Here is a 12,871-nt window from a genome sequence, read left to right on the forward strand (position 1 = left end):
AAAATAAACTCGCTATAGTCGAGCAGCGTTCTTTTTAAAACAGTATATATTTTTTCGAACTACAGGAGGCAAAAGTGTGTCATATATTGTATGATTTGAGCTTTGACATGAATGCAAATGTGATTAGACAGTTGTATAAGTAGGTTTGCAGATCAATGTAGGATTGATTGCAAGGGCAAATCCTTTAGAGACAAAGATTCAGTATTTGAAATACAAGGCATTCCTCTGGGAGAGAAGTGCATTGTCAGTGTATTACACACTATGCTCATGTTGAGTGTATACATGAGAATATTTCATGTATATAATGACACAATGGAATATACACAAATAATCAAATACGTTGCTTTTTCATTTTAACAATGTTGAATCTATGTATAGAACAGTTGCATGGATTGGAGATCCTAGACAAAACATAATCTGGCGTTTATGCAGAAATGCTGGTTCTTTAAGAGTTTGCAATATTTGTATGGGGCATGTATGTGCTTTATGAATTAAGAATTTGATTTGTTCAACGATTTGTAAATTATTTAAATGCATTAACACATTCTACCTTTTGAAATTGATTGCTCTGGGGCGACACCTTCTTTTTCATTTTGGCAGCCTACTTTTATTCGTAGAATATTAAGAGGAAGTTAGGTTTTATATTATACGTTCTGTTACTGTTTTAGATGATTGTAATACTTCAGATATATTTTGAAAGGTTTCTTTGAAACCAAATCAGAATTGACAAATTACAAAAATGTATTCTCTGTGTTTTTTTCATAACAGTTCCTGGTGCGTTTCAGTATTTTCAGGACATTGTACTTGGTTTCTGGTAGGAATACCTTGCTTTAATTCAGATTCTGTTCTCGTAGAACAAGAGTAAACAGGAATAGTTTACAATTCAAATATGTTGCAGACAATGGATAGCCCTTTAAGCATCATATGAACGTCTTCGAAGAAAATGACAAATCTGTTTCTCTTTTTTACACCCCAGCAGGGGTTAAGTATGTTTGAATGTTATGTTATGCTGCACTCAACGCTAAGCGAGTAAAGTCTTGTTTGCTTCCTTATACTCTAATTTTATGAGTTTCCTAACTTTTCATTTAGCATTCACAAAACTAAATTCAATTAAACATCCTGAAATGATTGACATATTGTCCTCATTTTATTGCAGTGAGCCCAACCAGTATGTCCCAGTATGACCTTCCTGGACCAAATATGATGCGTTCCAACAGTATACCAGCACAAGACTCTTCTTTTGACCTATATGAAGAGTCTCATCTATGTGGCAGCGCCACATCATTGGATGAGAAACCCAGAGCCATTAGTCATTCTGGGTCCTTCAGAGATAGCATGGAGGAAGGTGAGCTTGAACTGGATATATTAATGCATACAATGTTATCTTGCATGTTTAGCATGTATTTAGTTTATGTGGTTGTACATTGTATTGGTACAATGCAATACATACAATATATAGATGTTAAAAGATATAGGGCCTCATTACACGGTAGGCGGAGGACCAAGGTGCTATTAGCACCTTGGTCCATGCCGGTGAAATACCGGCACCGCCTTGGTGGAAAGGGGAATTACTGCCCTATTCCAAGGTTGGCGGGGCGGTAATTCCTCCTTGCCCCATTGCCCTTCCCCATTCCCATTTTTGCCCCATAGGGCTCTATGGGAATGGGGAAGGCGCTAATTACAGTGCTGCAAATTGCCGTACCGTAATTAGCACACTGGTCCCTTTGCGGGTTGGTTTTTAACGCCTGCTAAACAGCAGGCGTTAAAGTACCTACCTGCAAAGGGACCTCGTAGTAAGGCGGTAAGGGTTTACCGGTACCGGTGCCCTTACCGGTACCGGTAAACCCTTACCGCCATCCGTGTAATGAGGCCCATAGGTTTAATAAATGGTCAATAGGTTTCTCCTTCATGCAATTCTGAAGACGTGGCTTGGCTTCTTGTTTTCTTCTCTTCAGATGGACTGTGGGATTTAATAGGGGAGTTTTTCACTGTAAAGAGTATCCTGAATTTAATGAGACATGTGGATGTGACAAAACATCCTTTAACCATGGTTATCAAGTATCATCTTGGAAAAGCCAATATTGGTATTACAATTAAATACAACTTACAATGTAACGGAAGATACTGGAAAGTCAATAAATCTTTATAATGGAATTTATTTTGGAATATGTCATACAATCATTTATATGAAATGTATCATCATTTCTAAAAATAATTTCTATAGTAATTTTGATCTTGTTTATTGCAGCACTTTGATGCACTGCCACTATTACTAATATTTCTCAATTAAGAAAACATTTTATCCACTAAATTATTATAGCATTCTCTTTGTGAGAGCATACCTATTCATATTGTGGAACAATTAATCATAAACCTCCTCAGAGAGTTGGATAAAGTAAGTCAAAGCTAGTTTCCTATAAAAAATAATATGTTTTTTCAAATTGGATAAAAAGGTTACCAGTACTCTTCATTTTACCAACCGAACAAAAGTCAGAAAAGGCACAATCTGTTCATCAAGAGAAACGAATATTATCAAGGCAGCATATATAATAGGCTAGCTATATAGATATTATTATGAGTGGGACAGACCGACCTTCAATTAAAGAAAAACACATAACAATTCATATGTTAAGACCCTTTTGCCTAGAAAGAGGTGGAAGGGTAGGATTGAAAAAGATACCAAAGCGCCAACCTGGGGTGCTAAAAAGAACAGATTTTACTTCCTACAACTGGATGCGCGTGGCGATGGACAATCCTTTAACAACATGGCTCCCATGGAAAGGGAAGGCTGTGCTCCGTTGGGAGCCTCTCTTCCCTTTCCATGACAACTGTTCTGCACAGAGACGAAGGCACAGCCACAATAAGGCAAGTTGGGGGGGGATTAAAAAAAAAGGGATCAGGGTGTGGTAGGGGAAGATGCTTGGAGGCTTGGAATGTGGGCTTACCCCAGCAGTTTAAGCCTGTGTTCCTAGACACATGATTGGGTGGCTACCTCACCCCGGGTGTAATTGTTATATATACACCCTCATGTTGGCTACACTAATCCAGACTATTCCATGGTTGAATGACATTACATTGGGAGCATTTTAAAGGATTTTGTGTCATACTATTTTACAACATTTAGGCTTCATTTAAACCTAAAGGCATATTGAATGTGATATTACTCTAAGCACTGGTTGTTAATTGCTTTCACATTCCAACTGTAAAGAACTCCTATACAAGGATCAGAGTATTTTTACTCATGCTTGTTTGGGTTAACCATGACCTCCCTGAATGCAATGGTGCAATTGCACTTGGCATATTTTAGCCATGGTTCTACAAAAGCATGCTCTGGCTTTAGTAATGTCACATACAATTGATGTGTCAAACTATATGCTGATGGCCTAATTCTTATCTGGATGCTCTATAATGAAAACGCTAAAATCAGATCATCAGTCATACAAGTGTCTCCCAAATCCAAGGTCATCAACTTATTAGAAGTTGTGGCTGGTTCCCTCAGACATTGTTTGAGAAATGTAGTCCCTTCCTGCTTGATCGCAACAATATTTGCTGATGCCCATATAGAAGACCCCAAATCACAGTCACCTGCAATGTTCTCATATCAATGATTATACAGCAGAATAAGGTGTGCAGATTGGCTAAGAATTAAAGGCAATTTAGCCATTTTCTGAGACCAAGAGAAGGATAGAGCTATGATACTCAAATGTTCCCACCAGCGTTAACCTCTTATAGACAACAAATTGGGGCCTCATCAGAACATGTGGATGCAATAGATTATCTCCCTCTATGAAGCATTTACAACAAGGCCTGTCTGCATTGAATAGTTAATGGAGGCCAAGTTTTTTGTGGGCAACTAGGACTGTGTCATCAGAGAATATCAATATTGGGTAGTTCTGCCCAGAAGCATGAGGGACCTGTTTTGTCAATGCACCAGTAAAATCAGTTATACATTGAAATACATGTTGAGAAGGGGAGACACCAGCACACACATGCAGTGTGTTCCCTGACCTTCCCATATTGACATGGGGTTGTGGGCTGCTAGGGGTGGCGATCGCCTGGCTGCTGCCCAAAATGCCTCACTGAGGATGGATAAGGTGGGGTTACCACTGGATGCTACTGCCCCACTGACATTATATCCTCCCTCTGAAGAATTTTGTGGAGAGAGAAGCCACAGGACTACATAGCCAAGATACCTTCCACACCATTCTTGCAATACAAGGAACTGACATGTCCATGGAGATTAAAGAAAAGTATAAAATCTATTGGGCCACAGAACATTAGTGGCATAGATTTACTTCAGGGAGACCAAGAGGAAGAGGCGTTAATGGGTTGTACTGTGATCCTTTCAACACAATGCCTGCCTTTTCTGAGAGTGAAAGAGAACCAATAGTGCAGCTCAACTGAGAGAAGGAGATTCCAAAATGATAACTGATGCCATGCACATCTTTTACTCATTGTCTGATCACATTCGACCTAATTCAGGCTATCAAGCAATTAGACAATATAAAAACCCCCTATAATTTTGAACTAAGAATGTTAAGACTCAGAGAAGGAATGTGACATAACCTATCTGGAACAATGTGAAAAGCCAGTCCCCAGCCTCTCAAGAATAAAAGGGGATGGGAGATGCCAGGTAGAGCTCAGGTCCCAAAGAAGTAGGTGTGTTGCATAGATCCTCCTGGCTGATGACTGCTAAACCTGAGAGATAGCTTATTGAAGGATGCAGTGCCTGGTGGAAGGCTGCCTACCTTTTGAGAAAGAATACTTCCACCAGCTGTCCCCACCTGAAGTTCTTGGAAGGATAGGTTCACCAGGATCCTGAACAAGATACTCTCAACTGTTGAGGAACATAGAGAGCCAGATCATAAAGGCATTCCAACTGCAACACCTAGGCAGAAGAAAGAGGAATGCAGTCTGTAGAAAAAGTAAAAGTACACTATTGACTGCCTGAAAATCCCTCCAAAGTGTCGGTGGAAAAATACCAATTTCACGGAAGTATGAGTTTTATAACCCAAAACATGATGCCACAAGTTCCAGGAGGACCATTTGCTCATCCTTAAGCCAAGGTGCAGGTGGAACCACTTGTGAAGTCTGATCCCTACGGTCAAGGGGAGGCATTTGCTACACCTACAACCTTAGGTCTAGGAGAGACCACTTGTGATTCTGAACACACTCTGTCTAAGAGAGACAACAGAAAATCGTGAAACCATAAGACCCAAGGTGACCATTTGGAAATCCTGCAAGTAAGGTCTGAAAAAAGACCACTGGACGAAACCAGGCCCTGATCAAGAACTGGTAAGAGAACAGGGAACCTTGGAACATAGTCTGGCTCCAAGAAGGAGCAGACAGAGAATCCTGAAATACCAATGGCTGGCAAGGGCCAGATAGCACCCTACAAGTCCCAAGGAGGGCTGAACCCTTCCCTGAAGAGACTGCCGTGTCACACCTTCAAGAGGTTGGAAGCCGCCATTGACTGCTAAGGAATCCAGAGAGGTGATACAAGTCTGGTTTTGACTTTGAGGGACCAAGGTGAAAGAAGAGAGGCCAAGACGCCTAAACCAGGCAGGGAGTAACCAAGGCTAGAGCCTACCCGAATAATGTGGGAAGGACTTCTGAACACTAGATTGTCACCTTTATCTTGGGAAAATTCTTGGAGCATTTGTTTTGTACTTTAAAATATCTGGAAGACTAAGGGCTTGTTAAATTTAGATTTGAGCACTTACTTTAGCTATACTTCTGGAGAGCCTTTTTTGTTTGTTAGAGTACTTCATCTCACTATGAAACAAAAACTGGTATAAGATTAGGGATCTACCAATCATCAGATACTGAATGCACTTGAGGTGTACTGTCCCTGAAGAGTGATCCAATTTTGTGTTGGCCAATCCTGAACACTATTCATCTTACTGTTTCCCTTTTCATTTGTAGTATAAATCCCTAGGCCGTATGTGCTATACCCTACTTGAAAGAGTTATTAAATGAAGACGATATGGGATGTACAATTCGTTTGTGTCTCTGTGTGATTTCATGGCATATTACAGTGTCCAATATGCACCTCCCCCCCCTTATAGCTGGAAAGTATTATGTTGGCCACCCATCTCTATCAAATCAAACATGTGTGCAATCATTGTAAAATGAATCCATCAAACGGAGACAGATGATCAGAACACAGCCTTAGCATCAATTTGTATAGCTTAACTCTTTTGACTTCGTCAAATACTGTGTGAAATCTACAATTGCCCTGAAGAGGAATTGGCCCTCATTAGGAGTTTGTCAGTATTCTGGCGGTAATACATAGTTTGGCAAATTGTTGAAATAACATTTTGATTTCAGTAAAAATATTTTTGTGCACTTCTGAACCATTTTCAATTGTTGTGATTTAGTGCTTGTGGTGACGTCGATGTCTGAGTACATTTTCTTAATTTGATCTTTTTATTGAAGAAACTGGTAACACTGTTTGCAGAGTTCTTAAAAAGCATCAATGCTATGTTCATGTCTGGTAGGGTTTTTTATTTCCCAGGTAGAGTAAAGCGATACAGATAATAAGATTTCTCGTGCCATCATTTTGTAATATGGTGTTAACCACCCATTCCAAGGGCTGAGTTAAAGGGCTGAGTAAAGAAAGGGCTTTTAACAAGGGTTTTAGGATGTTACCACCTAGTCCAACCCTTGGAACAGGTGGTTAATGCCATTAGCACCCATCCCATGGGCTAGGATGAGCCAAATATAAAGTATTTTCGTTCCGGTATCAGGGCGCTTCACTGCGTCCCGTTCATAGAATGAAAAGACTGTTCACATATGGCCACCATGCAACAGGAAGGTGGGGCTCCATACAGAGCCTCTCTTCCCTTTCTATGGTGGCCTCATGTATTAAGACGGCGAAGACGAAGCATCGGTGGCGAGTACCACCGTCGCAATGAGGTAAGTGGCGGGATTTGTTAAAAAGGGGTGTAGGGCTGGGGGAAGATGGCAGGAGGGGAAGTGGCCATCAGGTGGCTTGGAATGGGGGCTAACATCAGGAAATTCAGCCTGCGTTCCTAGCCTTCTGATTTGCTGGTTCCCCCACAAGGGTGCTAATGTCTGTTTTACACGATCAGTGTAATCCTATATTCAGTTCAAATTTATTTTCCTCTTAATTTCCTGAAAACAAGTCAAACAGAAATGTTACAATTTTGATAATGGCCTATCTGCTGCCTACCTAAAGGTATTTGTACCCAGCAGGTTGTTCCCTAAATTATGTGAACAAATGTAACCATCTTAGTCAAGGATAGCTCTTGATAAATCGGTGCTAAATTGACATTATAGCAACCATTTTTTGTTACCACTACATCAGAGTAAAAGGTTGGATTAATTTTTGGACTTGAAGTGATGTATTACTTTTCAGGGATACCTGTAATTCATGGATGTAATATCAAACTGATGCAGTGCACTGGCGGATCTCAGTGCGTTACACCATATGCTTTGTAGGGTTTCTTGAGTGTCTTTTTACTGACTTCTACAGTGAACTATGAGTTATCAACAAATATGGATATACATATAACTTTTCTAAAAATAACAGTTTTATCAAAAGAAAACACAGGGGAATTATTTAATATCCCAAACAATACAAATTAGCAACTCAAAAGTGCAATGTGAGTGTGAGATTTGATGATTTTCTTTTCAATTAAAAAAGAAAAGCACATATTCTTGCATTCGTTTGAATCCCTTTTGGGTAGCTTATCAAAAGGAGGAACATGCTGCATGATTATGTTGTATTGAAGAGGATATGATGTATAAGTAGAACTTTCATGTACATTGAAATGCAATGTAAACTATTTGTTCATAGAGAAGAGAAGTCTTTGAATAGTTACCACACAGCTTTTACTATATTGTGACTATGGTTGTTTTTCTGATTCAGCTAAAGCTCAATGCATAACTTTGATTGGCTTCATGGTGGCTTTTTCACTCTTTCAGTGCATGGTTCATCCCTTTCCTTGATTTCCAGTACTTCATCTCTCTACTCTACAGTAAGTAGAATCCTTTGACTTGTCATTCTGAAGTGTTAAAGGAAAAGGAAGTTTCATTAGTGCATACTTGCATTTATCAATGTAGACTGCAATGTGTCACTCTAGTGTATAATCAAGACCATCTTTTGGTATGTTGCCTGCTTCGCTTATGAAATGAAGTTGAGCAATATGGACTTAAATTAGCGTCCTTTTCAACTCTTTCTGCTAAATCTGTTTTGAATGTTTCATGTTTTCCTAGTTACATTATTTTTTCGTAAAATGCAGTGACCATTTTGAACATTGATAATAAAACACATTTTCTGATACATGGTTAAAAACATCCTGTGATTAATCCCAGGATTTTGTCACTGCTCCCATTGGGGATGCTCCTTCCTATGAGGCCAGGGAGGTGAGGCCGCTAGCCGATAATCCCCCTGGGCGTGGTACTCTGCAGGTGGATCTCATGGGGAGGGAAGACCTCCATGGTACCAGTGACGATTATCTTTGGAGAATGTGGTATACATCCAGCCGTTTCTGTCCCCTCTTGCCACTCACCCCACTCAGACCCATGCATTCCCCTGCATGTCTGTGTATCTCTGTAGCGAGAAAGACCCCATCCATACAGATCATACTTGGACGAGGAAGAGTGAGGCTTGCCCAGACAGAGTGCATGCAACCACTGACACGAAGGAGAACAGGCAAAGAGGCAAAAGCTCAGAGTGGAAACCAACATGCACAATACAGTCAACTAGAGTCAGCTCCAGTGATAAAAAGGTGGACTGTGGACCTTGTCAGATCCTTCCTGGAGGAACAGAGAGCCAGATGTAGGCTTGCTGGATAGAACAGGAAAAGAGGACAGAACCTTGCTGAACACACACTGTGTCCTTCTTTGTCCAGACTGGACAATTGGAGGTCTGGGGAAGACCAGAGGTCGGGCTCAGAAGCCCACGCCAAGAGGGACCAGACCTGTGAATCCTGCAAGGACACTCAGAGACCGCTAATAGATGTGCGGAAAGCCCACGGCAGGAAGAAGCAGTTCTGTGAACCCACCCAAGCAAGCCAGTGATGCCACAAAAGGTACTTGGGTTATCGTAGTGGATGGAGATGGACGAGAATGAAGGAGGCAGCTGGGGAAGGCTGAAGAACCCCATCTATCTTGAACCAGTGCTTGGCAAAAACTAAGAGTCAGTCACATGAAAAACATTGCCTGACAGGTTAGTGGACCAGGCCTGGGTGCCACATGCGACAAACCTGAGAGAGGGTCTGGGACCCATACTAAGTCAGGGAAGCTGCCCAAGAGCACCACACCAGGGTCCGGGACCCATACAAAGTTGGGGAAGCCCTGCAAGAGCAGCACAGCAAGGTCTGGGATCCATACAAAGCCAGGTAAACCCTGCAAGATCAGCACACCAGGATCTGGTATTGATACAAAGTCGTCCGAGACCTACACGAGCAGCAAACAGGGATAAAAGACCCAAGTAAAGCTCAAGAAGTACACAATCAAGGGGTTGGACCCCAGTGCAAGTCAGGGACGTCCACTCCCAAGATAACATAAAGGGAACTCGGACCCATACAAAAGAGAAACAAGCTAGGTAAAAAGTCAGGGAGATCCCGAGATAACCCAGAGGGGTCTTGGACCCACATAACAGAGAAAGAGAGGTGCAAGAAGTGAAGATAAGGGTCGAGGGCCCACTGTGAAAAGAAGAGACATCTTCTGGAATAATAAGATCTACAGTTAAGTCTGGCAGGATAGTTTGTGTGTTGGAGAAAGAACAGGGGAAGAGACTCCTCCCTGATACTTGGGAACTGTATTGTTTTGATAAGAAGATATACAGTTAAGTCTGGCAGGACAGTGAACCAGACTTGATGTTAGATTTGTGAAAGAAAAGGGGGAGAGACTTTCCCCTTCCTAATACTTGGGAACTGTGATTTGTGTAACTGAATAGAGACTAGGAAAGACGAGGGGAGACAATGCCCTATTAATCCTATTGTATTTTCTGTATACATTTGGTGGAGCATCCAATATATAGAACTTTTATGTTAAAAAATCATTCATTGTGTTTTCTCATCAAGAATTGAACATCTGAATATGTCTCCACAATGAGAAAAGCATCCTTCTGGATTAAGAAGACACCCTGATTTCCTTAGTTAGTTTAGAGTGTAAGTGACCGAAATAGGTTTGGAGACGGGACGGTGGACATTTTACTTTCATGGACATCCTGACAGCATCTCCTTATTCTTTTTGCTGAGGTAGGTAAATAGGGCTGGGTACATTTTCCTTTTATATATGAATAAAGGTCTTTCTCAACAAACATGCAACCACTGTGTCACACTCATACTTCTGCACACTTATTATCCCAATTGTATAGATTTTTTTAAATATATAGAGGTTTAGTGGGGACTCAAGAAATATTTTTCCATAATGGTAAGTCAATTGTCCTTGTAAGAAAAGAAAAGAAAAGAAAAGAAAAGAAAAGAAAAGAATCAATTTGTGTGTTGGCACCCTTTCTTTAAAGGGTAACTGCACATACAAATCCATTTGTGCATGAAATATGGACTAAATCATAAACTGTGATGCTGTAAAATGCAGGTGGATACTCAAGACAGACATGTAAGAGGATTCAATTCAACACTACAGCTAAGTCAACGCCTAGTCTATAATACTGAATGAAAACCCTTATTGATATATCTTTATGTCCAGTTCATGCGTTCTGGATGACTACCCCTATATAACACCCCTCTCTTGGAATCCCCCTGACCCCACTGAGCCAAGAAGTAGTTCTGTTTTGCAAATTTAAAAGGTTTATTTGATAATTTAAAATATAGATATATCACACTTTATAATAAATTAATAATTGAATAGCACACTTAATCTGAATTGATAAAGATCAACAACGGAGAATCTGGCACTAGCACACTTCTTATAATCACTAATGAGTTGACATGAAATGGATAAGGTAGCACACTGGTAAATAGGAACAAAAGTATAATGTGGTAGAGGATGCTTTATGTAAGCTCAGGTGGATGCAATATTCAATGAACGCAGTACAGAAAATACTCAATATGATTTCAACCAAACAATGTAATCACTTTTCTCTGGCAATCCCCTCCCCCCCTTGATGCAAGGCAAGGAAATGGAAGGAAAACACACAGTTCTCAGAAATGCAATCAATGTAAATCAGTTCACCCCAGCAAGCTTACACTACAGAAAACAGATAGGAGTTTTGAAAACACAGGCAAAATGCTTTGATATGTGCTAGCAATGGATGAGAAATATGCTGGAAATGCTTTTAATTCCCTTTCAGAGGTTCAGGGTGAGTGGTATCTAGTTAATATTAGTCCAGGCTCACACTAGCAATGATGCAGGGATAGTTAGCAGGTTAAACGAATTTCTGGCAAATGGAAGGCAAGCAGCAGCAGTTTTTACATGTGAAGAAATTTGCAAATCGCGGTAAAATTCGCGAATGCGTGTTCCGCGATTGCGGTAAAACTATAAGGGGTAGGATTGCGGTTCTAGGTTCATAGGAAAGCCACGATTCTAAGCTTTCAGATAAAAGTTACTGCAAGTCTCTAGCCTTAAAACGGTTACAGAGTTATGACCGATTTAATAGAGGTCGTTTTTGGTTTTGCAAATTTTAAAAGCTCAAAATGACAAGTGACAAATTTTGCAGCTAGAATGACAGGTGACAGATTTGGATCTATCAGGCAGTTCTACTTAGGTTAAATAGATTGAATTAGATGAATTTAAACTAAGAGATTGGTTCTACACAGTTCTGCTGGGTACTCACACTATATTCTTGAATTAAATGGGCCTCGTCACGGATCTGGTCAGGGTTTTAAACTGGACTCTGGTCTGGTCTGGTCTGGCCTCTGCACTTCACAGTGATCTGGGTCAGCTCTCTCTGCTGGTCTGGGTCTCTCTGGGTACAGCACTGCTTTCTCTCTGGTCTGGTCTCTTAGTTCTGGATAGATTGAAGTCTCTAGTTTGGCTTTCTGGAGGTTGATGGAGGTAAGTATGGATTTTTCCGGCAGAGCTTCCAGCGGCAGATGGAATTGAAGGCCTCTATCTGTCCTGTCTGTCTGCTTTTATGTGTTTAGAATGTGGGTGTGTTCTAGCATCACTGACCCTACCTCTCTCTCAGCTTCTAATTGGTCAAACTTCCATTTATCATTTGATTGGGGAATGAACTGTGAGTCAGAGGGATGACATTTTATGGCTTGCAGATAGGACACTCCTCTGTCAGATTGCACACATTCTATATTTGATAATAAAAGACATATTTCACAGTTACACAGTTGCTTGAAATTACATATACATGGTGTGGCTGAATTTAGCCATGTCTCTGTCCAAATCTGCTGTTTCTAAGAGCTTGCATTCAGAAATGGCACATAATTGACTTTTTAACTGATTTTTCACTTTCTGACATTGACCCAACTTTACATACATGTGTGCAGGGAGTATGGACATTAACTGATGAAGTTTCAGATTTTTAACATGCATACATTTAGAGTTATATCCACTTTTCCGCTGACACCCCCCTGAACATACCACCGGTTCTAAAAACCTCTTAAACTGTGGGCAGAAAAATCACAAGAATTATGGTATCATTTATAAAATTTTCACATGTCCGCTCTATGAGTTATCCATCTTTTTAAAGTTATGTTCTGGCTCCAAAGGGGTGTGGTTTCCTCTCAGCACAAGGTAGAAATACTGGTTTATCCAGTTCTGCCAAGCCAGCTTGCTCTCACAGGCAGTGCTCCTCCCCTTTCCTCAGGAGGAAGCCACTTTTTACGACCATTTACGACTCCTGCCAATAAAACCTTTGCCTGAGCCAGGACAGGGCTTTGTTCACTTTCCTGCAGAGCACAGGTAATTCAATTATCAGATA

General features: G+C 40.7%; 1 protein-coding gene across 5 annotated transcripts in view; it reads left to right on the forward strand.

Annotated features, from left to right (window-relative positions):
* NAV3 (neuron navigator 3) overlaps positions 1-12,871 on the forward strand; it is a 1,326,128-nt gene that overhangs the window by 1,083,095 nt on the left and 230,162 nt on the right. For all 5 annotated transcript variants that reach the window (XM_069629276.1, XM_069629277.1, XM_069629279.1 and 2 more), the window contains 2 exons: positions 1,157-1,345; positions 7,951-8,003. In XM_069629276.1, the coding sequence (XP_069485377.1) occupies positions 1,157-1,345; positions 7,951-8,003 (242 nt within the window). The remainder of the gene's footprint in view (positions 1-1,156; positions 1,346-7,950; positions 8,004-12,871) is intronic.

This window comes from Ambystoma mexicanum, chromosome 12, assembly GCF_040938575.1.
Source record: "Ambystoma mexicanum isolate Mex_15411 chromosome 12, UKY_AmexF1_1, whole genome shotgun sequence".
NCBI classification, from domain to species: Eukaryota; Metazoa; Chordata; class Amphibia; order Caudata; family Ambystomatidae; genus Ambystoma; species Ambystoma mexicanum.